The sequence below is a fragment of the Elephantulus edwardii genome, unplaced genomic scaffold (genome assembly GCF_000299155.1).
Source record: "Elephantulus edwardii isolate Elephantulus edwardi_28Jun2011 unplaced genomic scaffold, EleEdw1.0 scaffold00144, whole genome shotgun sequence".
In the NCBI taxonomy this organism is placed as follows: Eukaryota; Metazoa; Chordata; class Mammalia; order Macroscelidea; family Macroscelididae; genus Elephantulus; species Elephantulus edwardii.
Window position 1 is genome coordinate 6,892,025 of NW_006399894.1, and position 26,550 is coordinate 6,918,574.

Here is a 26,550-nt window from a genome sequence, read left to right on the forward strand (position 1 = left end):
GTAACATATATTGCCACCAGAGCTCTTTGTTGATAGTCACAGACTTCTAAAAAGCTAATCTATCACTGAAGTTCACACTCTATATGATGTTATCAGTCCTAAAATTTTCTTAAGTAACTAGAAATCCTTGCTATTTGAGTAAAGTTGTTAAGGAGAAAGAGGCCAAAAGAAAAAGAGGAGAAATTGAAAATTAAGACATCAGTAGAAGAGAGAGAAATATGCACAGAAGGTCTTATAATCTATACCCCCTAAAAAAACATACGATTGAAAACTCCAGAGAGGATAGTTCTACTGTGACATACAAAATGCATGAGTCAGAGATGACTTATGGCCAATGGTGTTCATACTTTCAAATATAAGCAAATACCATATACAAATGCAAGAAGAGAAGATTAATTGAAAAAAATCAAAGAATAGTAAGAAAAATATTAGAGAAATATTTTATAGTAGAAATAAAAATATCAATTGATCTTTGAATTATTTTTTAGTGATGATAAAAGCCTCTCTTAGAAAAAGAAAAAAGTTAGGGTAAATATAGTTAAAGCACAAAGAATTAAATATATCTGTGTATGAACAGTAATAGGAATTTTCTGAAAGAGAGTCGGTATGAAATTTTTAAAATATTAATACAAGATACATTTCTTTTACTGTAATTTGAATAAATTTACGAAATAAATTAGTTTTCAATCAACCACTCATACAGATTTTGTTTCACAACATTAATTACAATATCCTGTGATCCCATTTTCACTTTGACTCTTCAACAATTTGTGCTATCCTACACATCCCTGACTTCTGACCTTTATCTCTGTCAAATTTTGACCTTTTGACCTTACATAACTAGCTATTCTAAGAACTAAGTTCTTCCCAACTGTTACCATTCCCTTTACAGGCTTATCTATTGTTTGGCAGATAACTGGGCCACAAGGATGAATTTTACTTGAGGTTAAAATTGTTTCTAAGAAGCACAGTCACAAGGGTTCTAATAGCCTCTATCATACCACTACTCCTAACAAATCTATTTTTTTAATTTCGTTCCACATTTCCCTCATTTTATATAGAATTTTTACTGTAATTCCTTTTGGAGAAGTCAGCAATAGTAGCCAGGCACCATCCAATTCCTCTAGTGCCAAAAGAGGTTAAAGTTTCAGTGATTCATTAGTTCAGTTAGGACAATTTCTTTGTAGGCATCTTTTCCTTCAAGGACTTTGTTCCATACAAAGATGGTGCAAGAGTTCAAATAGCTACTCAGAGGCTAAGGGAACTCTGGTGGCTTAGTGGTAAGGAATAGTTCTTCTAACCCAAAGGTAAGCAGCTTGAATCCACCAGTTGCTCCATGGAAGAAGATAAGCAATCTTTTTTAATGTGATTAGTCTTTTAAAAACTGCTGGAGGTACAGCTATGAGTTGCTTCCAATGCAGTGGTAAATAATACTAACAATACTCACAAGGTTTAAGGTCCAAATGAGTGCTCACCAAAATAGAATAGAGGACATTATCTTTGTGTTCTATGTAATTCCAACTCAAGACTATCAATCAAAACTTATGTTATTCACAAAGTACCTGAACGGAAAACCATGTTCCAAATCATTGGCAATAAGACAGATGCAAAGCAAAACCACAATGAGATACCATCTCACTCTAGTAGCAGTGACAAAGTTTAACAAGACAGCAAGTAATAAATTTTGGAGAAGTTGTGGTTCCTAAGTTGGAAGGGACTGGAGAGCACTATATTGAGTGAACTAACTCAGTCCCACAAGGATAAAACTGTATAAAACCGTTACTGTAGAAAGAATATGAGGATCCAAGGGGGGCCGGGGGCGTGGAAGTGTGGAAATAGAAGGATGCGGGGTGGGGGTAGGGTGCTCATTATAGGGTTTCACAATTCGATGACTGGGCAGGATCTTTTGTGAAAAACAATATATTCAAACTTTGTAAATAAATCCGAATAAAATTTTTAAAAAAGACATACACACAACACCCCCCCCACAAAAGCATGAAAAACCAACTCAAAACTTACATTTTTTTCCGTTAAGACTGCAGTAAACAAATCTGGTAGCACAATGTATGTATCTAATTATGCAAAATATTCTTCAATTAAAAAAAAGAAAATTATAAAAAATTAAAAGGCAAAATATTGTAGCACTCCAATATCATTAAATACACACACACACACACACACACACACAGAGAAAGAGGCAAGTTTCACACTTCAACCTATAACATCATATATTTTCAATTTGTAGTAATATCATAAAATTTTATATTATCTGAAGTATCAGAAGAAAATAATAATTATGTTAAAGAGGTCAAGTTGAATTAGTATTAAGTACTTGGACAGATAAGGCATTAAATCAACTCCCACAGGGGAAAATTTTATAAGAAAGGAAATGAAGTTCCATTTTGCTGCATAGCTCCACAGTATTACCTAATTATAACAATAGAAACACAGCATATTGGTATAACCAATACTTACGATTATGTTAGGTAGATAAAGGAAAGGAAAATGTGTGGCATATTGAGTGTGATGTTGAGAACTATGTCACAAAATAAAAATGCTATGGAAATGATAAACATTTAAAAATGAAAAGAAAGCTATTTCAGAGATAAAAATCACCTATCTTCTCTCAATGAGAGAATAAGAATTCTAAGTAGGCCAAAAATTATGAAAGGTTAAAAAAAAGAAACAGGAAATAAATTCTCAAATGTATCTCTGAAAAAAAATAATATATCCAGTTTCATGAATGAATCTATTCATGGTTTTTAAAGGAGAGATAGTTCTTATGATTTAAAATAGGATGGTTGTTGCTGGTATATGCTGTCAAGTTGACCACAGCTTATGCACAATAGCTCTGAACCCTGCTTTACCCTGAGACAATTTCACTGTTTCTGACACAACTACCCTCATTACCTCAGTTTCTGTGTCAATTCATCTTATCTGAGGTCTTCCTCTCATGTGCTGTCCCTTTACCCTTCCAAGCATGAAGTCCTTCTCCAAGGACTGGCCCTTCCTAGCAGCATGCCAAAAGTATGTGAGACACAGCCTCAAAATCCTTCTCTCCAAGGAATAGCTTGGCTTTGTCATCTCCAGGATAGACTTGTTAGTTTTCTTGGCAGTCAATATGTTCAACATTTTCCCCTAGCATCAAAACATTTTTCTTCTGTCCTCTTTGGTCACTTTCTAATGCATAACACGTAATTGTGAAAAGCAGGGCCTGGATTAAGTGCACTTTAGTTTCTAGACTGGTATTTTTGCCCTTTAGCACTCTAGACATTGCCCTGACAGTAGATTTTTACTAATGCAATTAATCTTTTGATAACCTGACTAGAACTCAGAAAAAGTAGCAGTATTACAATCCTCTTTAATAAAATCTGAATCACATGTTTCCAGAGATAAGAAAACAGTATGCAAACACATCATAGGCTCAAATACTAGAAAGACACTTTTAAGACAATATTAGCAAATGGAACATATCTGCATACTGTTATTGTTTGCCGTTGAGTTAAGACAGACCCGTAGCTGACCCTTCAGCAGGATTTGAGAGGCAGTAAGTCAAACGAGAGGAGATTACCCATCCTGCTCCGGCAGAGCATATGGTGGATTTAAACCATATAGATGTCTTTGGGATAGCAGCACAGCCTTAGGGTTTTTGTCTGTTTGGGTTTTTTTTAAAAAATATTTTATTCTGGTTTATTTACAAATTTTGTACACATTTTTTCACCCCAAATCTTTCCTATTTCCTTCATTCCCCCTTACCCATCAAATTGTATGACCCTATGATTAATGCACCCCACTAACACCACCCATCCTCAGTTCTCTTCTCCTAGCCTCCCCCCTACCCCTTGAATCCTCATACTCATTCCACAAATTCCATCATATGAATGTACAATAATTTTTCCATTCTTTTGTCGTTGGACTTCTGCACTATTCCCATGTTCCTGTGATGGTGAATAGCACTACTATGAACATTGGTGTGCAAGTCTCCATTTGTGCCTCAGTTCTCATTCTCTCATGGTATATTCTAAGCAGTGGGTCATACGGGATTTCTATGTTCAGCTTTTTGAGGAAGCACCAAACTGTCTTCCAGAGTGGTTGTTCCATTATAAAATCCCACCTACACTGTATAAGAGTTCCTATCTCACCACATCCTCCCCAACGTTTATTAGTTGCTGTCTTGTTAAACTTTGCCCCTGCTACTGGAGTGAGATGGTATCTCATTGTGTTTTGACTTACATCTCTCTTATTATCAGTGATTTTGAGCTTTATTTATGTGTCTGTTGGCCATCCATATATCTTTCTCTGTGTAAAGTTTTTCCATGTCTTTTGCCCGTTTTTGTAATTGTGAGACCAGTCTTTTCCCTGTGGAGGCCCTGTAGGATTCTGCACAATTTTGTTATAAGACCCTTCTCAAAGACGATATTAACAAATGTTTTGTGTGGGATTTTTTATTTTTTGGTTTTGTTTTGTTTTGGTGGTTTTTTGTTGTCAGGTTTGTTTTTTTATTTCTGTCAGGAGATTTTATTTTCACTTTTTTTGGAAAATGGTTTTGATGCACACAGGGATTTAATCTTTAAAAGGTCCATTCATTAATTTAATCTTCTCCAAATTGTTCATTTTTTCTGTATTTGGCAGTTTCTTTATACCAGAGATGAAGCCATCTCAGTTTGATCCCAGTTTGTCTCTGATACACTTTTTGGTTTTTGGCTTTACTTTCTGGTCTCTTATCTACATTGGGTTGATTTTTTGTGTATTGTGTGCAATATGGATCCAGTTTCAACTTTCTGCAGGTAGCAGTCCAGTTTTCCCAGCACCATTTGTTGAAGAAGTTGTCATTTCCCATTCTAAAGGTTTTATTTCCCTGTCAAATATCAGTTGGCCACAGATTCCATTTCTGGTTTCTCAATTCTGTTCCATTGGTCTATGTTCCTGTCATTGTACCAGTACCTTGATGTTTTAGTTACTACCACTGTACAGTAGGTTTTGAGGTCAGAGAGTGCTATGCCTCCCACTTCATTTTTGTTTCTCAGTAGTGTTTTGTTTACTCGAGTTCTCTTGTCTCCCCAAATAAACTTGACAATTTCCCTTTTGATCTCTTTGAAAAATGAATTTGGTATCTGTATTGGGGTTGTGTTGAATATGTAGATTGCTTTTGGTAAGATTATCATTTTCACAATATTGAGTTTTCAAATACATGAACAGGACACATTTTTTTTTATTCCTGTAGGGCTTTTATTGTGTCTTGTAGAAATGTTCTGTAGTTTTCTTTGTATAGGTCTTTTCTATCTCTAGTTAGGTTCACTCCCAAGAATCTCAATTTGTGGTTGGCTATTGTATTGCTTTCTTGATTTACTTCTCTGAGTTCTCTTTGTTATTGTAGAGGAATCCCATGGACATTTGGATATTGACCTTTTCTCTTGCCACTGTGCTAAACTGGCTAACAAACTCTAACACTTTTTTTTAAAGTCTTTAATGTTTTCTCTGTACATGATCTTATCTGCATATAATGATAGTTTAACTATCTCTTTGCTGATCTGTATGCCTTCTCTTGTCGCACTATCCTAGCAAGCACCTCCACTATTGAATAGAAGTGGTGACAGTGGACACCCTGGTCTGGTTCCTGTTTACAAGGAAAATGCTTTTAGTTTTTCTCCATTGAGAATGATATTGGCTCTTGGTTTTGCATTTATACTTTTCACTATGTTGAGGAAATTCCCTTCAATTCCAATTTTGCTGAGTATCTTTATATGGAAGAGGTGCTGGATTTTGTCAAATGTCTTTTCTGCATCAATTGCTAAGACCATATGGTTCTTGTTATGCACTTTGTTAATATGGTGAATTACATTGATTACTTTTCTTATGTTGAACCATCCTTTATAACTTTTATGAATCTCATTTGGTCATGATGAATTATTATTCTTATTTGCTTTTGGATTCTATTGGCTAGTATTCTGTTAAGGATTTTTGCATCTATATTCATGAGAGATATTGCTCTGTAGTTTTCTTTCTTGGTAATGTCTTTGCCTGGTTTTGGTATTAGGGTTATGCTTGCTTCATAGAATGACTCTGGGAGTATTCTTTTTTTCCAATTTAAAAAATAATTTAAATAGAATTGGTTTTAGATTCTCTCTGAATGTTTGGTAGAAATCAGCTGTGAAGTCATCTGGTCCAGGACTTTTCTTAGAGAGTAGTCTTTTTATGACCTTTTCAATTTCTTCTTTTGTGGTGGGTCAGTATTCTGTATCTGTCTTTGCCAGTCTGGGTAGGGCATACATTTCTAGAAATCTGTCCATTTCCTCTAGGTTTTCAAATTTATCAGAGTATAGCTTTTCATAGTATTCTGATATTATCAATTTAATTTTGTCTGGGTCTGTTGTGATGTCACCTCTAATTTCTTTTTTTTTAATTTTTTTTATTTTTTTATTTTATTATTTGTGTGTGTGTGTGTACCGTCAAATCAGTTCTGACTGATACAGGAGGAGATTGTCCCTCCTTCCTCGGCAGAGCATCTGGTGGATTCGAACCGTGCGCCTCTGGGATTGCAGTGCAGCTTCTTGCCACTAGGCCACATCTAATTTCTTAATTGAGTTATCTGTGTCTTCTCTCTCTCTCTTCCCTGCCCCCTTTTGTTAAGTTTGGTAGTAGTTTGTCAATTTTATTGACCCTTTAGAAAAGCCAGCTCCAAGTCTTATTGATGGTTTTAATTGCTTTCCTGTTTTCTATCTCATTGATTTCAGCTCTTGTCTCATAATTTCTTCTAAAGGCTATAAGATTAGAGTGCTGTTCATTTTATATTTGATGAAGATGTTGTGCTAGATAATTGATTTTCATTCTTTCATTTTATGCTTTGAATTGCCCCCTTAAGATTGCCTTAACTATATCCCAGAGGTCTTGGTATGTTGCATTTTCATTTTAATTTGTTTCAATAAAATTTTTTATTTCATTCTTTATTTCTTTTATAATCCAATCATGTTCTAGCAGAGAGTTATTTAGCTTTTACATAGGTTGTTTTGTAAACTTTTGTGGTGGTTAATTTCTAGATTTATGGCATTGTGGTCTGAGAAGATACTTTGTATTCTTTCAGTGTTTTTTTTTTAATTTGTTGAGGACTTCCTTTGTGTCTTAATATGTGATTGATTCTGGAGAATATACCATGTGTACTTGAGAATAAAGTGAATTGAGTTTTATTTGTGTGCAGTACCCTGAATACATCTACAAGGTCCATTTGGCTGACTGTATAGTTTATATCTTCTGTATCATTGTTGAAATACTTGTGGGTTGACTTATCCTTTGGTGATAGTGGTCTGTTGAAATCTACCACTATTGTGGTGTTATTTCTTTCTTCAATTCTATTTAACCATTGTTCTATGTATTTAGCAGGTCTACCATTTAGTGCATAAATGTTGACCAAGGTTATGTCTTCTTGATCTATTGTGCCTTTAATCAGTATGTGATGCCCTTCCTTATCTTTTGTGGTGGTTTTAATTCTAAAATATATTTTATCAGAAATTAGTATTGCTGCTCCTGGTTTCTTAAGGTTGTCACTTTACCATTTTGCTTGGTAAATTTTTTCCAGCCTTTGATTTTGAATCTGTCTTTCTCTCTCTTTTTTTTAGATGTGTCTCTTGTAGGCAACATATTGATAGGTTTTATTTTTTTATCCATTCTACTATTCTTTTTCTCTTACTTGGTGCACTTAGTCCACATTAAGTGTGCTTAGAATAAGGCCAAGCTTTACTTTTGCCATATTACCAATATTTTTTTGTTTTTGTTTTTGTTTTCTGTTGTTTCTGGTTACTATTGTGCATGAACTTTCCTTTGGTATCTCCATGTGAAGGACTTCACTTAAAATTTCTTGTAGTTTTGGTCTTGTTTTCACAAATTCTGTTAAGTTCCTTCTTTTCTGCAAAGGATCCAAATTCTCCTTTATAATGGATGGAGAGCTTTGCTGGGTAAAGGATCTTTGGCTGGCAATTGTTTTCTTTCAACTTTCTGTATATGTCATCCCAATGTCTTCTAGCTCACAAGGTTTCTGCTGAGAAATTAGAACTTAATCCTATTGTTTCCCTTTGTAGGAAACTGTTTTCCTCATGCTGCTTTTAGAATTCTATCCTTAAGTTTGAATTTGGATAATTTGACTATAATATGTCTTGATGGTTTTCTTTTTGGGTCTAGCCTATTTGGTGCTCACCATACTTCTTGAATGTGAATTTCGTTGCTCTTCAAAATACCTGGGACGTTTCCTTCTTGTATTTCTTCCACAGTTTTCTCTGTGATTTCCCTGTCAATCAAGTATTCTGCCATTTCAAACACACATATGTTGTTCCTTTTGATGACATCACACATGATCTAATGTTCTCTTCATTATCTTTATCTCAACTCTGATTTTTCTTCTACTATGTTTCCAATGAAGCTCTTGTTTTCCAGCTCACTGACTCTCTCCATTTCTTTAGTTCTACTTTTTAGTTCTACCAACATGTTGGACTTTCCTGCCATTTAGGTCTTAATACTGTGGATTACATTTTCATGCTTTTCTGTCATTTCCAGTACTGTGTTGGCTGTACCTTCTTTGTCTCGTGATGGTTTTTTTTTTTTTTAAGTTCTTGTACCTCTTTATCTATACTATCAATTCATTCTTCTATCTTTTGCATTTTCTTCCATAGCTTTTCAAGTTATTCATCATCTATATATTTCTTTTGGATTGTTGTCTCTGAAGTATTTGCTCTCTTAATTGTTTCTTCCATCATCTGCATCTTCTTCTCTAGCTGTTCAAATAACTCCATACCAACATATTTCTTCTGGTTCTATCTTCTGGGGTATTAATTCATTCTCCTTTATAGAAGTCTTATTTTGGGTTTGTTGGTTGTTGTTTTTTCATGATGACTGAGGTGAATTGATGTTTTCTTGACATTATGTGAGTCTTTTGTTAGTAAATGCTGGGTCTAGTAACTATATAGTGACCCAGGGTATAGCAATGTTTCATGAAGGACCTGTGGGTATATTTGTTCTCCCTTCTTGGCCTGAGACCCTATGGGCCTCAGGCCTAAGAGCAGTTTTTCCCATAAAGTACCTGAATGTGAAGACAGGAAGCCTGTTGTTATCTTTTACAACTGGTGTCTCCCCATCACTGGAACTGTTCTGGTCTCTTCTAATTGAGCTTAAGGGGTCCTGCATAGGATAACTAAATAGCCCAGTTGTCCCCAATAGTACCATATCTTGCTGTGTAGTGCCACCTCCTGCCACACAGCACAGGAAAAGTCTTTGTAAGACCTGTTCAATTTCTTCTTTGTGGTGGGTCTGTTCTCTCTTTGGCCTTGTCAATCTTGGTAGGGCATGAATGTCAAGGAATTTGTGCATTTTCTCTAGATTTTTTACTCTATTCTGACCTGATTGATTTTATTTCATCTGTTTCTGTTGTGATGTGTGGCATCACTCAATTATCTAGACCAAGTGGAGTAGATGTTGTGGTTCGGCTCAAGCCTCCTTCTAACTCTTAATATGCTTTTTTATCCAGTATAAGCTTCATGTTCCTTCCTGACATTACCTTGCTTTAAGACATGTTACATGACTTGAGTATCATAAAACAGGGAGTAAAGCATGAAAAGACATGGGAAGTGTGCACAGAGAAACTGAATTTTCTAGAAAACACATTGGCAGAAGTATTCCCCCCCCCCCCAAGGTAACACTGCATGATTCAAAATTGGGAAGGGTGTATGCTAGGGATGTGTCCTATCTCCATACCTATTCAACCTGTATGCAGAGCAGATTATGTGAGAGGCTGGGCTCTGTGAGGAGAAGTGTGGTGTCAGGATTACTGGAAGATCTATTAACAATCTGCATTATGCAGATGACACAACCCTACTTGTTGAAACTGAGGAAAACCTCATGCACTTCTGAAGAGGGTCAAGGACTGCAGCCTTCAGTATGGACTGAGACTCAATGTCAAGAAGACAAAGATTCTCACCACTGGACCAATTGGTAGCATCAGGATGGATGGCGAAGAGATTAGATTGTTCACAGGTTCAGTTTGCTCGACTCCACAGTCAACACTCTTGGCACTAGCAGCCAGGAAATAAAAAAATGTATTGCAATGGGAAAGTCTGCTGTTAGGGACCTCTCTAAAGTACCCAAGAGCAATGGTGTCTCTCTGGAGACTTAGGTGAGCCTGATACAGGCCACGGTCTTTGCAATCACTTGTTATGCATCAGAGAGTTGGACAATGACTAGGGAGGATAGAAGGAAAATTGATGTCTTTGAACTGTGGTGCTGGAGAAGAGTATTGGGAGTACCATGGACTGCCAGGAAAAGAAACAGATTCATCCTGGAAAGGGTCAAACCGGGCGACTCCTTGGAAGCAAGGATTCAGGGGCTTTGTCTGACATATTTTGGACATGTTGTAAGGAGGGACAGGTCCTTGGAGAGGCACATCACGCTTGGTAGGGTGGAGGGTCAGCGCAGGAGGGGAAGATCCTCTATGAGGTGGATTGATTCAGTGACTGGGGTAATCAGGATGGGTGTGTCAGAGGCAGTGCGATTGGCACAGGATAGAGGAGGGATTAGGGCTGTTGTACATAGGGTCACTTACGAGCCGCAAATGATTTGACGGCACACGACAAGGTAAGTGTTATAATATCCAGTCTCTAGTATCATTTGCAGCAATCAGCAGGTCGTGGTAGCAGTATTGTTTCAAGTAAAAAGGGTCTGTGCTATGAATGGGAATTTCCTTTAGCATTTATATTCAAGCATGGACTATGCAACAGCAAAGGGAATTAAGGTTGCAAATGAAATTACTATTTAGAGGATCTTTAAACAGGAAGACTATCCTGGGTTAACTAGGTGGATCCAGTGAAATCATAAGGGTCTTTATTGTCAAAGAAGGCAGCAGGAAGAGTCTGATTAAAATGTATACTGAATTGAAACAGATGAGGGAGAAAACTATTTAAAAGGGATATGTGATTAGGTTTTATTGTCATGACAGGAGTCCAGAACGAAGGGTGCATATTGGAGAAGACCTGGGGGAAGGGATTTTAAAACAATGATATAATTTTTCTTTTACTCATAAAAAAGAAGAGTGTATGGGGCGGAGAGGGGTGGGCAGGAAGAAAAGTGCAACAATGAATGAATGGAAATCCAAAATCTCTGTAAATTTTCATTTAAATTAATAATAATAGTAAAAATTGTTGTTAAAAAAAAGAAATGATTACAGCATGAGAAAGACTTGACTGATCATTACTAGTTAAAAAAAGTGAAAAGAGTTATTAGCCCAGGGAAAAAGTCTAACAAGTTGAGAAAAACAATAAATTGACCTCTCAGTTCTGCCAGTACCCTGACCTTTGCCCAGTAAGACTCATTTTGGATTTATGACCTTTAGAATCATAGATAATAATTGTCTGTTGTTTTAAGTCACCACATTTTTTTAATTTAAATGTTTATTTTATACTGGTTTACTTGCAAAGTTCATATATATTGTTTTTCACACTGGATCTTTCCCATTTCCTTTACCTACACCTCCCTCCACCCATCAAATTGTGCAACCCTATGATTAACTCCCACTCCCCATCCACCTTCAACCCTCTGTTCCCACCTTCCTCCCCTTAAATCCTCATACATGTTCTACAATAATGGTCTTATGTAGTATTTGTCCTTATGGAACTGACTTAGTTCACCCAGCATAATGCTCTCTATCTAATTCCTCCCAAGTTGGATAGTAATTACAAAATCATTGCTACTGCATTCTGTGTAGTACACAATCATTTGAATGTACCATAATTTATCAATTTATTTAGTTGTGGTTGGACATTTGGGATATTTCCATATTTCTGTGATAGTAAATTACACTACTATGAATACTGATGTACAAATCCCCATTTGTGACTCAGTTCTCAATTTTTCAGGGTATATTCCAAGCAGTGGAATAACTTGGTCATATGGAATTTCTATGTTCAACTTTTTGAGGAAATGCCAAACTGCCTTCTAAAGTGGTTGTACTATTTTACAACCCCACCATCAACGTATAAGAGTTCCTATCTCATCACATCCTCTCCAACATTTATTACTTGGTATATTTGCAACAACAGGAAACTATAGCTTTTTAAGCCATAGCAACTAGATAGGCAAAACTGGTGAATTGACATGTACTTGTGATAGTCTATAACATGTGTAAACTCAATTATTTTTCTTTTAGTATATGCAGTTTTCTTCCTATTGGAGGCTTATGCACTCTATAATAGTGAATGACAGGCAGTTTGTTATAGAGCGTGCTAGAATAATTACATTCCATTTTTCTCTGATTAATATACTTTTTCATTATAGTAATTGAAAAATTTCAAATAAAGTTCTGAACACATCTGATGTAAATTAAACTAAAAAAGAATAATAAAAAAATGTCTCCATTTTGTATCTTACAATTTGTTCAATGTATCTTACAAATCTTCCTGGCTTATTTCCTTCATAATAGTATCTAAATTCTTTATCAAGTAAATAATGTCCTTCAGAACAAATTACATTTTCCTTATCACACAACCTGTGATTCACAACTGGGAACTTCACAACCAAAAATTGTTAATAATATCTAGAACCTTAGAGCCTATGGCAGAAATTTTGCTCTTATTTCTCCTTTGGCTTAGATGTTTCCACACTTCTTCCATCTAATCTCTTTGAAACATTTTCTGCTTTTAAAGAACATGTTCAGATATAGCTGGTCCTATGATTTTTCTATAGTTTTCCATAGTCAGAATAAGATATCCTATCTTATATTTCTTTATTGTTGTTATTATCATGCTTTATTTATATTACCAGCATTAATGTTTTCTTTAAGGTTATATAGATAGTTATTTTTAGGTGAAGACATAATGAAAAGTATGACCCAATCTTGAACCTCACAAACTCTGTTGTGCTTCAGGACATTGTGGCACCCACCAGGTTGGTCAATCTTGTTCCGGATCTTCCTCTTGGTCGCTGACCATCAATTTTTGTAAGAATTTTAATAATATATGAATATTCTTTAAAAGACACAGCAATCATTTATCTACTTGCTGTGATGCTGAATACTTGTTACATAGTCATGTCAAATACCATAATGGTTACCTATTATGTACAGTGTTTGGATGAGCTTCCAGATTAATTCATGTGGGGAAGCAGTAGTATCAACTTCCTAAACTAGATGCCTCTGAACACTCTACAGACACTCTTACAAATATAGAGAAATTATATTAATTATAGAACAGAGTTCAGGTCTATTTTGCAAAACTTACTCTCAGTCATATTCCACTCAACAACACTTAACCACTGCTAAATGAGACTAGTCCTGTCATGTCTGGAGGAACATTTTTCCACTTTGCACATCACTCTTTGTTAATATGCTGTATGAAGTAACATGGGTTTCTGTGATGCTGAACATTGTGCCATGGGGATATCAAACACCATAATGATTTCCCATTGTGGACAGTGTTTGGTGGAGCTCCCAGTTCTAAAACAGGTTTGGAAGCAGGAGTAGCATCCACTTCCTACACCACATGTTTCTGGAAACTCTATGAACTTGGAGAAACAATGATAGCTATGGAAAAGCATTAGGTCCTTTGTTCATAGAGTCACTATGTGTTGATCTCGACTCAACACCAATCAACATCAATAACATCCTATTCCAGGGACCAGTTTTTTTGTGAAAATATGCCCAAATGATGTGAGACAAAATCTCACCATTATTGCTTTTAAATCACTCATGCTACACTTGTACCAAGACAGATTTAACACATAGTAAGACTTAAACTCCTCAATAATGTATGTCTGATTCAGACCATGATCTTTCTGATTGCTTGTTATACATCTGAAAGCTACATAATGAACAGGGATGACAGAAGAAAAATTGATGCCTTTGAGCTGTGGTGTTAGAGAAGAGCACTGAACTTCCCATGGATGGCCAAAAGAACAAACAAATATGTCTTGGAGAGGATGCAGACTGAGTGTTCTTTGGAGGCAAGGATTATAAAGCATTACCTTACATTCCTTGGGCATTTTGCTAGGAGGGGCGATTCCTTAGAGAGAGACATGATGTTAGGAAGGGTGGAGAGTCAGCAAAAGAGAGGAAGACCCTCAACCAAGTGGACTGATATGGTGACTGCCACAGTGGGCTCCAGTGTATCAGAAAGGATGAGAACGGCACAGTAAGGACAGACTAGACTGAGATTCGCTGTTCATAGAGTTGCTATAAGTTGTACTTGACTTGATGACACCTAACAACAACAATAAGAAGAAATCAACAAATGCCTTTTAGTTATAAATGGCTCACTGTATTTAAGGAAGTAGAAAAAAGTGTAAGAAATATTATAATTATCCTTAAGATGTTGACATCTGCAAAAAGAACAAGAGAAAGAAAAAGCTAACACTAATAAGAAGATACGTGCCTGTAAACTTTCATAAGATGAGTACTGTTATATATCTCTTTTCAGTAAAATATTGCCACCGGCAAAATTCCAATTCCCTACTTGGTTCTGATGCCAAAGGTCTGTTCCTTGGCAAAGAAACCCAGGAGACAAAAAGTGAGCTTAAATACTCTATCTCCAGTTAAGCTTTTATCATTGTGCTAAGCTTTTTTTTTTTTTAAAAAAAAAAAAAACTAATTCAAATTCTACTTCCAGGATTTCTCTTATCAAGTAGGTTTAATCTTCTATACATAAATCTTATCCTCAAAAAGCCCACTATGTAAGACATTCTATGATGATAAATTTAGCAAATATTATAGATATTTCTTCAATTTCCCAATACCCGTGTTCCCATCAGATTTCTTAAAGTAAAATACTTATTGGAGAAAAATTATATCCTTAGGTATTTAGGCATAAACTGGTTTCCAGTAATTAATATACTATACTATACTAAATAAATATATATATATATAAAAGTTCAGAAAAATACAGAATTTCCTTGACTTTATATCTGAAATCACTGGCATTTAAACAGAATATCCAAATTATATCTAGCTTCAAAGTTACTGCTGTTAGACTGTTTATAATCTAATATATCTCTCACAAATCTTGATGCCTTTGAGTTCTGGTGTTGGAGAAAAGTGTTGAAAATAGTGTGGACTGTTAGGAGAACAAACAGGTCAGTCCTGGAGAGGGTCGAACCAAGCTGCTCCCTGGAGGCAAGGACTTTGAAGCTCTGTCTCACATACTTTGGGCATGTGGCCAACAGGACAAGTCCTTGGAGAAGAAGCATTCCTCTTTTATGACTTTCTCTAAGAACTGGCCCTACCTATAAATGTCGAAATTACGTGAAATGAAGTCTCACCATTCTTGGCTGTACTTCTTTTAGGACAGTTTTTGTTTTTGTTTTATCATTCTCATTACCACTCAGTTGGAATTGATTCATTGCTGACCCTAAATTAAGTTTCTAAAGCTATAAATTGCATGAGAGGAGACTGCTGATTTTGCCCTAAGGAGTTGTTGGGGGATTAAAACAGCCACTAAATCAATCCACCTCATAGAGGGCCTTCCCCTCCGGCGGCGTCCCTCCACCCTCCCAAGCATGATGTCCTTCTCCAAGGACTGGTCTCTCCTCACAAGATGTCCAAAGTATGTTAGACAGAGCTTCAGATTCCTTGCCTCCAAGGAGCCACCCAGTTTAAACCTTTCCAGGATGGATCTGTTTGTTTTCCTAGCAGTCCATGGTATCCTCAGTACTCTTCTCCAGTACCACAGCTCAAAGGCATCAATTCTTCTTCTATATTCCTTGGTCATTGTCCAACTCTCTGAAGCATAACAAGTGATAGCAAAGACCATGGTCTGTATCAGACGTACCTTAATCTCCAGAGAGACACCATTGCTCTTCAGTACTTTGGAGAGGTCCCTAACAGCAGACATTCCCATGGCAATATATCGTTTAATTGTCTGACTACTGGTCCCAAGAGTGTTGACTGTGGAGGCTAAAGTCTTTTACCCTCTGCAGCAAGTGCTTCTGGTCCTCCTCAGTTTCAGCAAGTAGGGTTGTTTCATCTACATAATGCAGATTGTTGACAGATCCATCCAACAATCTTGCGGCCACATTTCTCCTCTTAGAACCCAGCCTTCCAGATAATCTGTTCTGCATACAGGTTGAAAAGGTATGGAGACAGGACACGTCCCTGGTGTACGTCCTTCCCAATTTTGAACCATACAGTGTTCCCTTGCTCTGTTCTGATGACTGCCTCCTGGTCCGAGTATAGGTTTCGCATTAGAACAATCAAGAGTTCTGGGATTCTCTTTCATCTCAGAGTCAGCCACAGCTTGTTATGATCCACACAGTCAAACGCCTTTGCATAGTCAATGAAACACAGATATACATTCCTCTTGTATTCTCTGGTTTCAGCTATGATTCATCTAACATTAACTACTATATCCCTAGTACCATGACCCCTTCTAAACCCAGCCTGGACTTCTGGCAGTTCTCTGCTGATGTGCTGTTCCAGTCGTTTTTGGATAATCTTCAGTAGAATCTTGCTTGCATGTGAAATCAATATTGTTCTATAGTTTCCACACTCTGTTGGGTCACCCTTCTGTGGGATGGGAACAAATATATATCTCTTCCAGTCTGTTGTCCAAGTGGTTGTTCTCCAGATTTCTTGGCACAACTTGATGAGCATGTCCAAGGCAGCATCTGTTAGCTGAAATATTTCAACTGGTATACCATCTATTCCTGGGCCTTATTTTTTTGCCATTTCCTTCAAAGCAGCATGAACTACTTTTTTCATCACCATAGGCTCTTGCTCATATGTTGTTTCATGAAATTCTTCTGTCTGCCAATTCTTTTCCATACAGTGACTTATTGTATTCTTTCCATCTTCTTTTAATTCTTCCTGGATCATTTAATATTCTTCCTAAAGCATTCTTGATTATAGCAGCTCGAGGTTTGAATTTGTTCTTCAGTTCCTTGAGTTAAGAAATGCTGAGCGAGTTCAGCCCGTTTGATTTTCTGACTCCAACTCCTTGCACATTTCATTTTAATATTTTGCTTTGTCAGCCTGTGCTGCCTTTTGAAATCTTCTCTTCATTAAATGTTAATGTGATAACTGTTGATGGCCTTGAAGTTGAACATGACTCATAATGACCCCATGAACAAGAGGCCTGAAGCCCCACTACAGCTATTGACATTTATCAAAGTTCATAGAGTTTCCGGAGGGATGTTAGGAAGTGGATGTCCCTCCTGCTTCATAAAATACAAATACTAGATATGTGAGACATGACCAGTTATTTAAATAATACTTTTTAAACATGCTATTAGGTAGCTCTGGTGGCCCAGGTGGTAGAGAGATTTACTGCTAATGAAAAAGCTCTGCTACACTGGTGGTCCAAATCCAACAGGTACTCCAAGGCAGAAGGACAGACAATCTTGACCCAAACAATTTCTAGAAAACTCTCTGGATTTTCAGCTATGAGTTGGTTTCCACTTGAAAACAATGATGATTTTTGAGTAAGTGATGCTATTATCTTGAGATGGATTGACATAGTGACTAAAACAATGGGCTTAAGCATAGCAGAAAATGAGGATGCCACAGTACTATTTAAGGAATCCTTGTGTTATAGATAGGTTTGTTATGAGTTGGAAATGAGTCCACAATAACCAATACCAATATATTATCTCAAATACAGCATTAACCCCAAGTCAATCGATTTTTTTTAAAAAAAAATTGTTACTATTAGTGTGCACTGCAAACAATTGTGTTTCGAAGAACAAAAGACCTGAGACCTTTCTATACCTATCATTTCTCCAAGTTCACAGAGTTTCCAGAGGCATGTGGTTTAGGAAGTGGATGCCACTCCTGCTTCCCAACCTGTGTCAAAACTGGAAGTTCCACCAACACTGTACACCACGGGCTTTTGAGAACCCAATGGTAAAAGGATGAGCATCACAGCATACCCACATTACCTCAGCACAGCAAATTGGCAGAAGAATGCTGTATGTCTTAGAGGAATGTTCCTCCAAAATACAATATCAAAGGATTAAAAGATAATCCCTTATTCAAAATGAGGGTCCTCCAGAAGGTTTTGTTGTCTCTGGTTTAGGGGCTTAAATAATAATTACAGCCTAAAGAAGAAGCACTAATCTAGTGAAGTAGTATCTGAGGTATTAGAAACCTTTAGTATACAACTGCCAGCCTGGAGTGCTGCACTGCTAAGGAAAAGGTGACATTTTACAGGTACCCCAGAATAAAGAAAACCAGTTTCTATTCATTCAGACTTACACCCCCAGTACCGAGTAGACAGCAATTCTAAGTCAAACTTATGCTCTGCCAGAGAGTGGTTTATTTGTTTTATATTTCTTTGTTTTTGAGTATTGCAGTAAGATTTTAATGATTATTATTGGATATCATGAAGCAAATAAATGTATACAACTTAATGGAATTCATATATAACTATGAATAAATACATATAAAATTCAATACAATTCATGTTGTTATTGTTGTTATGTGCCATCAAGTCACTTGCAACTCATAGAGATGCTATGTACAACATCCCTAAACTCCGCTCTGTCCTGTGCCAATGGCACCATCTGCGACACACCCTTCCTGATTACCCCAGTCATTGAATCAATCCACCTCATAGGGGGCCTTCCCCTTCTGCGCTGTCCCACCATCCTACCAAGCATGATGTCCCTCTCCAAGGACCTGTCCCTCCTTGCAACATGACCAAAGTATGTTAGATGGAGCCTTAGAATCCTTGCCTTCAAAAAGCAGCCCAGTTTGACGCTTTCTAGGATGAATCTGTTTGTTTTCCTAGCAGTCCATGGTACCCTCAGTACACCTCTACGTAGCACCACAGCTCAAAGGCATCAATTCTCCTTCAATCCTCCTTAGTCATTGTCCAACTCTCTGATGCATAACAAGTGATATCAAAGACCATGGCCTGTATCAGATGCACCTTAGTCTCCAGAGAGACACCATTGCTCTTCAGTACCTTGGAGAGGTCCCTAACAGCAGACTTTCCCATGGCAATACGTCTTCTAATTTCCTGGCTGCTGGTGCCGAGAGTGTTGACTGTGGAGCCAAGCAAACTAAAGCTGTGAACAATCTCAATCTCTTCACCATCCATCCTGATGCTGCCAATTCGTCCAATGGTGAGAATCTTTGTCTTCTTGACTTTGAACCTCAATCCATATCGGAGGCTGCAGTCCTTTACCCTCTGCAGCAAGCCCTTCAGGTTCTCCTGAGTTTCATCAAGCAGGGTTGTATCATCTGCATAATGCAGATTGTTGACAGATCTTCCACCAATCTTGACCCCACATTTCTCCTCATAGAGCCCAGCCTTCCGTATAATCTGTTCTGCATACAAGTTGAATAGGTATGGAGACAGGACACATCCTTGGCGTACGCCCTTCCCAGTTTTGAACCATGCAGGGTTTACCTGCTCTATTCTGACAACTGCCTCTTGGTCCAAGTATAGGTTTCTCAATAGCACGATCATAGCCTTCTTTATTTTTTTTATCTCAGTGTTTTTGTTGTTAAGTGCTGTCAAGTCATAGTTGACTCACAGAGACCTTGTGAAAGAAAAGTCCTGGACACCTGTACAACTTTCGTCCTTTCTCCAGGTTTGTAGGGTTTCCAGAGGCAAGCTATTATGGAAGGGGATGCCACTCCTGTTTTTAAGTTTATCTTAATAGTATAACAAATATTAAACAGATGAACATCCATACTATATATTATACTCTGAAAGCAACATGAAGTTGGGTAAATAACAGTCCTCATTTAAAAAGGAATTTCAAAGAAAACTTCTAAACAATTCTAAGATATGAAAGTCATAATGAAATGAAAATGTGTGTCTACTAATGTATACACCAAAATATAATTCAATCACTACACCAAAATAAAATTACCTATACATTTTTCATAGTTTTAAGAAATCCTTTATTTATATTTAAATAAATTTCAAAAGATCAAAATAAACTAAAAGAAAATCATAATAACCTCAAATAAAAAAGTAAGAACTTACTAACCGTAACAGATACTGTAACCCAGAGAAATGAATTCTAGCAACACTTACAAGATATTATATATAGATATATGTATCTCAATTATTTAATTTAGCAACTGCTAATAATTTGCAAGTATTACATAAATGACCTAAAAAGCTAATGAAATTTAACCTTTAGATTGAAAGACAACTCATTGCTAGCTTAGTACTCAACAAAGATAAAACTTTTATATTTATAATTCATTTGACATTAAGTTTACAATAAAATATCTGTCTCTTTGGTGAAAGACAAATAATACATTCAAAAAAGTTAATTTTTATTTTATAACTGAATCATAATGAAGCAATCAGAATGGTAACAGAGGCAAAAATAAATCAGCATTTGAAATCATATATTTAAGTATTAAGACTATGCACAAAATCATTTAGGCATAACCTATTTTTAAATTTTAAATGAAGCATTACAATTCAATAAACCTAAACCTGCAACGTGTAAAATACTTTCTATTTGCTTATGCTTTACCTTGAAAGGCAATGGCTCTTCAGTAAGAGGACTAACAGGAAGTGAGGAGGTGCTACCTGCTGGGCTCATATCTGAACTCTGCAAATAAAACAAAATTGAGTTGAAGAGATATACTTCTGTAATCATTTGTATTACTAATTTAGAATCTATACCTACTTGCCAAAGTAAAACACAAATAAATGAAACATAAGGTTAAACATTTCTGTTTTTTAAAAATACAAATCATTCCTTATTTAATAATAAGTACTTGGAAAATTGGTCAAATGTCTTTCAATGTTCATTTTAACTACATTTCATTAAAACTACATCTAATAACTCACTATATTTAGAATTTTAAATCTTTCAGGCAGAATCTGAAATACATATTAAATCTGTCTCTATCATAAAATTTTATGTTATTTGAAACATGTAATTTTATGAAGGTAATATCTGCCATTAATAGTCATTTTAAAATAATATCATATCAATAATATCTTGATATTTTGCAAAGTATATTATTTTCCTCTACATAAACATTTTTAAGACAAAGCATTCATATAAAAAGAATTATTGCAGTTATATTAATTATGTTCTAAAGTATGTCATTTTTGCTAAACTTTTAAAATCTGATCAGTTAAAACTTAATAACAAATTTGCCTAAAACAAGAGAGATGTTGGTTACAAGTTTACACTTCTGATAAATGTTATTTTCTAAAATCAAGGACTTGTAGTTTGCTGTGATGGTAGATACTATGCCACTTGTTTCTTAAACTCCAGACAGGTCATCGATTGTACATAAGATTCAGCAAAGCCCCCAAATTAAGACAGACTAGAAAGTAGGATTGATCATCCACTTCTAAAATAGCAGACATCTGAAAACCCAAAGAACAGTAGAGGAACCTGGGTAGCAATAGTTACAGGAAAGGATAGGGTTCCAATCTCATTTGTAAGGTCACTATGAATAGTTTTTTACTCAATGGCACCTAACAATAACAACAAGCAAAATCAATAGTCATATACTTACATGAGGAGAAACAAAAGTTATTTTATTGTAGTCTTAACACATTCTATAAGAATTCTTCATTTAAGTAAATAAGCAAAAAGAGCAAGAGTAGGGGGGAGTAGGAAGCATATCTACTTTTTAAACTTATTTTCTAATTTACAGATTTATTCATGAGTCAATAACCATATAATTTTATAGCACAATTAAAGAAAAAGAATAAATTGATTTTTATTAATACAACCAGTTAAAACAAATATAGCTGATTTCACATAAAAAATTAAAACACATTGAATATAAATGTACATAAGGTACATAAGGTACATAAGTCTGAGTCTAGTTACAGCTTATTTATAATCCATTTAATTTTTATGTTTGTTGAAGCAAGTCAAGCTCCTTTTGCCATCTCATTAGATTCCCTGTAAATTGAGGCTGCAATTGCTATGGGAGAACATCTTGCTTTCATTTATACTCTGTTGGATTTGAACTACCAGAGATGTGAAGCTACTGAGTTAGTTGCATAATCTGCTAGGAACTATGCCAACAGAGATAAGTTCTAACTAATTATTAGTTGTGAAGTTGAAGAGACTCATAGACACCCTATTTGCAACATATATGAACCCTGTCATATGATGCACCATCCTTACAATCCTGGACACTTTTTAATCTATTGTCACAGACACTGTATCAATTCATCTTGTTGAGGATCTTTCTCTTCTTTGTTGACCCTCCACCTTTCCAAGCATGCTATCCTTTCCCAAGGAATAGCCTCTACTAGTAACAAGCTCAGAGTATAAGAGATAAAGCTTCCCCATCATTGCCTCTAAGAAGCATTTTGATATTAAGAGTTTATTGTTCACATGACTCCTCTAACCATTGACTGACTTTTCTGTGTTCATGGATAGAAATACGCAGAGAATTAGCTAATCTTGTCAAACCACAAGGAGATTGGCTAATCTCACTAGTGAATTAAGTGGATCCAGTAACAGAATTGGAAAGGCTCACCACCAGCAAAAAAGCAAGAGAAAGCAACGCTCTTTGGATCCTGAGATTCTTATATCAACCAGACCAGTGCGTATAGGATCAGTAGCCATAGCAGTAACATCAAAGAACTAGAGACCCCAAAGAAAACAGCTGACACTGAGACTGCTAACCCACACAGAATCAGAGCTAAGAGCCTTTGCCCAAGTATTCCGGGTGACTGAGGGAAGAGGGGCTGGGGAGAGGAGAGCCATAAATTGGCAGGATTAAAAATTTAAGGCTGCAGTGCCTTTAAGCATGTGTCAATAACTGCTTTGACTGCATGACTGTATTCTCCTAATAATCTGAATTATAGCTCTTTTACTTCTCTAATAAGTTTCTGTGTGGTGTGCGAGCTATAACTATGGATTTCAGATCTAGTAGAGAAGTAAGATTGGTGTTGGGAAGAGTAGAAAGAGGTGCAGGAGTATAGGGGACATGTCTGGCCTCATAGAATTGGTTTTATATTGTTGATGTGGCTGATGAGGTCAGTTTCCTTGTGGAGTTGGTAAATGTCACATATGGTAATCCTTATGAAGTACTTAATTTTTTTTTACACATTGTCAAGGATCTCATTTTATTTGTATCCAGAATCAGACCATTGTTAGAAGCAGTTAAAAAAACATGCATTGCATTGCAAAACATCTCTTTAGAGTGTTAAAAATAAAAACCATCATGTTGATAATTAAAGTGCACATGATCCACACTATGGACTTTTTTATCATGAAATGATAAATGCAAAAGCTGAACAATGAGTAAAGAAGACCTTAGAAGAATTGATAGATTTGAGCTATGGTTTTTAGTAGAAAATATACCATGAACGGCCGAAAGCACAAATCAATCTGTCTTGAAAGAAGTAAAACTAGAATGATCCTTGAAAGCAAGAACGGAAATATTGTCTTAAGTACTTTGCACATATTTTCTGGAAGAGCCAGTCCTTGGAGAAGGCCATTATGTTTGGAGAAGCAGTGGGTCAGCAAAAGAGGAGACTCTTAATGCTATGTATTTACACACAGGTCTTTTGTTCATGGGGTCACTATGAGTCATGCTTGACTCAAAGGTAGTCAACAACAACATAGATGCAGCAATCAAAAATACCATTGCTTGAGATGCGTATGTCCACTAAAGATGGCCTCAAAATTATATATTTGCTGCTTAACACACTAAAGAGGGCCTTTGCAGAAGATTTTTTCCAATTCAGTATGGGTTGTTTTTTTTTACTATAAGCTGAAATTTAATTTTCTCCTTGTTACCAAAGAAAATTTATTAATCTTGTTACATTAAAACAGTAGTTATTAATTTGTAGTGCCCCTCTTTTGGGTTGTAATACAATTTCTCTGAAAGTAACCAGGACTTATTGACAGACTCTACAGAAAGGAGGGGAATGTACAAGATGAGCCAAGAGCAGTCTGTAGTTCTCAAAGGAAGAAAAGTGGTTCAAGGGAGGGGGAAAAAGATTTGGTACACGTCAAAGGAATAAAGTTGCAAACATAAAAGAAGTCTTAACATCTAAAGTTAAAACAATAGATTAAATCACATAGTATTGGATTCTAATTTAAAATATGAAACAAATATCCATGAGTCCATAATGACATGAATTTTTAATACATTCCTGTTGTTAGATGTGATTCTGTCAACTACGATCTATAGCTATCATATATGCAATGGTTCTGTGGCATCCTCATCACTTCTGATAGACTTCTACCTATCTACAGTCGCTGTACTGATTCATCCTGTTGAGCTTATATTAAAACAGACATATTGAGAAAATCCCTTTCATTGATCCTGACCTTTCTAAGAATTGAATATATATTAATTTCATATTTAATAATTTGAATAAATGAATGGAAGAAAAGAGACACATTTTTGTCTTCCAAAAATCCAAATTACTTTATAAAGATATCTTCTTTAAGAGGTATCACTTAACTACCTCTTCTACACTTCTAGGGTTATTCTAAAAAACCCTTGATATTTCAAAGTCATCAAAGACAAGGTCAGTATAAGTTAGGAATCATAATGATTAATATAATGTGGTATATGATCAAGAAGCAATGGTGATAAAGGAGGAAGTTCAGGCTGTTCTGAAGGACTTGGCAGAAAATAAAGCACCAGCAATTGATGGAACACCAATTGACACCTTTGAACAAACAGATGCTGCCCTGGATAAGCTCACCAAGTTGTGTCAAGATTTTGAAGGACAACTACTTGGCCAACTGACTGGAGGAAATCCATATTCATTCCCATTCCAAAAAACAGGTGAGCTGACAGAGTATGGAAATTATAAAATAATATCATAATGTCACACACTATCAGTATACTGCTGAAGATTATCCAGAAATGATTGGAACAGTACTTTGTCAGAGAACTACCAGAAACGCAAGTTGGGTTTAGAAGAAGTTGTGGAACTAAAATCATTACTGTCAATATCAGATGGATCTTGGCAGAAAGCAAAGAGTACCAGAGGATGTATATCTGTGTTTCATTGACTATGCAAAGACATTTGGCTGTGTGGGTCACAACAAACTGTGGTTAACTTTGAGAACACTTGATTGTGCTTACGGCAAACCTATATTTGGACCAGAAATCAGTCCTCAAAATAGAGTAGAAAAACAATGTATGGTTCAAAACCAGAAAAGGAGTGTATCGGGAAGTGTATACCTTTTCAATCTATATGCAGAACAGATCATTGGGGAAGCTGGGCTTTATGAGTAGGAATGTGGCATCAGCATTGGAGGTAGACTCATCAACAACTTAAGTTATGCAGATGACACAACTTTGCTTACTGAAACTGAAGAAGACCAGAAGGTCTTCTGCACAAGGTCAAAGACTGTAGTCTTCAATATGGATTAAAGTGTAACATCAAGAAGACAAGGATTCTCACCACTGGGTCAATTGGAAGCATTATGATAGATGGAGAAGAGATTGAAGTTGTTAACAATTACAGCTTACTCGACTCAATACCCTTAACACCATCAGTCAGGAAATTAAAAGACAAATTGCATTGGGAAAATCAATGAGGGACCTCTCCAGAGTACTGAAAAGCAATGATGTCAGTCTAGAGGCTAAGGTGTGTTTAATCTAGGCCATGTTTTCATAATTATCAGAGAGCTGGAAAATTACTAAAGATGACAGAAGAAAAATTGATGTCTTTGAATTGTGGTGCTGAAGAAGAGTCTTCATCATACCAGGTACTGCCAGGAAAAAAAAACAGGTCTGTCTTGGAGAGGGTGAAACCAAGTCTCTCCTTGGAGGCTAGGATTTTGAAGTTCTGCCTCACTTACTTTAGGCATGTGGCCAGACTGGTCCTTGGAGAAGAACATCATGGTAGGAAGGGTGGATGGAGAGCGCAGGAGAGGAAGATCTGGATGAGATGGATTGATACAGTAACTGGGATGATGGGGTTAGTGTGTCACAATCAGTGAGACTGGCTCAGGATAGGTCAGGGTTCAGAGCTGCTCTACATGGGGTCATTATGGGTCGCCGACAACTCGATGACACATAACAACAGCAAAAATCTTCTAAAGATATTATGGAATAGATTTAAAAAAACACTAGAGAAAACTTGTAAAATCTGTATACAGTAATGAACCTAATTAACAGGAAACTATCAATGTTGGATTTAGCCTGGTGAGGTTAGTTTATTAACAGTAGGGGATAAGGATTATATGGGATTTTGTTCTACTCTTCCAAATTTTCTGCAAATCTAAACTACTTTGAAAAACATGTTCTGTTTTAAAATACTCTTCATTAGCATTATAACCAGGCTTTCAATATTATACTACATGATTGTCATTGTACTCACAGCTTCCAGGGTTTAATCAGGGATTTTATCACATTAATAAAATAAATTTTGACAGACTATTTCGTTGTAATGCTAACCTCTCCACCAAAGACTTTGTAATCTTCTAAGAAGACATCACTGAAAAACTTATGAGGAATTGTTTTGTAAGCTTTCGTGTTCCATATAGTAGTTCTGGGAGAACACTTTAGCCACAAAAAAAATGATCTATTTGTTTGAATATATTTGGTAGAGTGAGTTTGCATTATTAATATTTACTGAGTGCCATAATTCTATAGGACAGGTCCATTAA

General features: G+C 36.1%; 1 protein-coding gene across 2 annotated transcripts in view; it reads right to left on the reverse strand.

Moving 5' to 3' along the window:
* Positions 1-26,550, reverse strand: part of CCSER1 (coiled-coil serine-rich protein 1) — a 1,860,678-nt gene that overhangs the window by 1,303,340 nt on the left and 530,788 nt on the right. For both annotated transcript variants that reach the window (XM_006894481.1, XM_006894482.1), the window contains exon 6: positions 20,461-20,538. In XM_006894481.1, the coding sequence (XP_006894543.1) occupies positions 20,461-20,538 (78 nt within the window). The remainder of the gene's footprint in view (positions 1-20,460; positions 20,539-26,550) is intronic.